Source organism: Seriola lalandi, unplaced genomic scaffold (assembly GCF_002814215.2).
Source record: "Seriola lalandi dorsalis isolate HSWRI2012SDOR001 ecotype SW California unplaced genomic scaffold, Sedor1 jcf7180002053014, whole genome shotgun sequence".
NCBI lineage: Eukaryota > Metazoa > Chordata > Actinopteri > Carangiformes > Carangidae > Seriola > Seriola lalandi.
In genome coordinates, this window is record NW_019523567.1 from 33,775 (window position 1) to 34,624 (window position 850).

At 49.5% G+C, this 850-nt stretch overlaps 1 protein-coding gene across 1 annotated transcript in view; it reads left to right on the forward strand.

Annotated features, from left to right (window-relative positions):
- The window catches only part of LOC111650884 (magnesium transporter NIPA4-like), an 11,034-nt gene that overhangs the window by 8,274 nt on the left and 1,910 nt on the right, over positions 1-850 (forward strand). The window contains exons 5-6 of the mRNA XM_087172489.1: positions 44-289; positions 814-842. Coding sequence (XP_087028615.1) covers positions 44-289; positions 814-842 — 275 coding nt within the window. The remainder of the gene's footprint in view (positions 1-43; positions 290-813; positions 843-850) is intronic.

The following is an 850-nucleotide window of genomic DNA, read 5'->3' on the forward strand; positions in this document are numbered from 1 at the left end:
TTATATCACTTTTAAAGTCGGGTCCCCACCTTTCACATCCTAGTCAGGCCTATTTTTGAGTCCCCGCGGTGTAGCAAAAACATGTATGTGTGTGTGTGTGTGTGTGTGTGTGTGTGTGTGTGTTGCAGTGCAGTCCTGTCCTCCTACCTGTTGGGGGAGGTGTTGAACGTGGTGGGGAAGCTCGGCTGTCTGCTGTGCGTGCTGGGAAGCATCCTGCTGGTCCTCCACGCGCCAGAGGAACAGGAAGTGACATCACTGCAGGACATGACCAACAAGCTGCTGGAGCCTGGTGAGTCGCCCTAAATACGCGTGGCTAGGTTACCATTGAAACTGATCCCCGGTCCAGCGTGCTGCAGCTCATGTCGTTTTAAATTTACAGAAGTTTTGTGGGACTTTTGCCATTAAACACATTTACGTTGTCCAGCTTTAGTTTCGGGGCGTTGTTGGGTGATTTGTCTCTGGTGGGTTTTGTCTTGACGGAGCCATGCTAACTGCTTCCCCTGTTTCCAGTCTTTATGCTAAGCTAAGCTAACCGGCTCATGGCCTGAGTGGTGTCGATCTGAACGTCCAACTCTCTGTCGGTGTATTTTCTATAAATGTTGAACTGTTCCTTTAAGAGAAACTGTATTACCACGGTTACAGTGTGGAGCTGAAACGTGACCCCGCCTCTTCACCTACAACACCAGCGTTAAACATACACAGAGAAACTTGATCGACTGCCCTGTTTTTAGTGTTAACTCTTTCCTCTGTGTGTGTGTGTGTGTGTGTGTGTGTGTGTGTGTGTGTGTGTGTGTGTGTGTGTGTGTGTGTGAGGTTTCCTGGTGTACGTGTCGGTGGTGTTGGTGCTGTG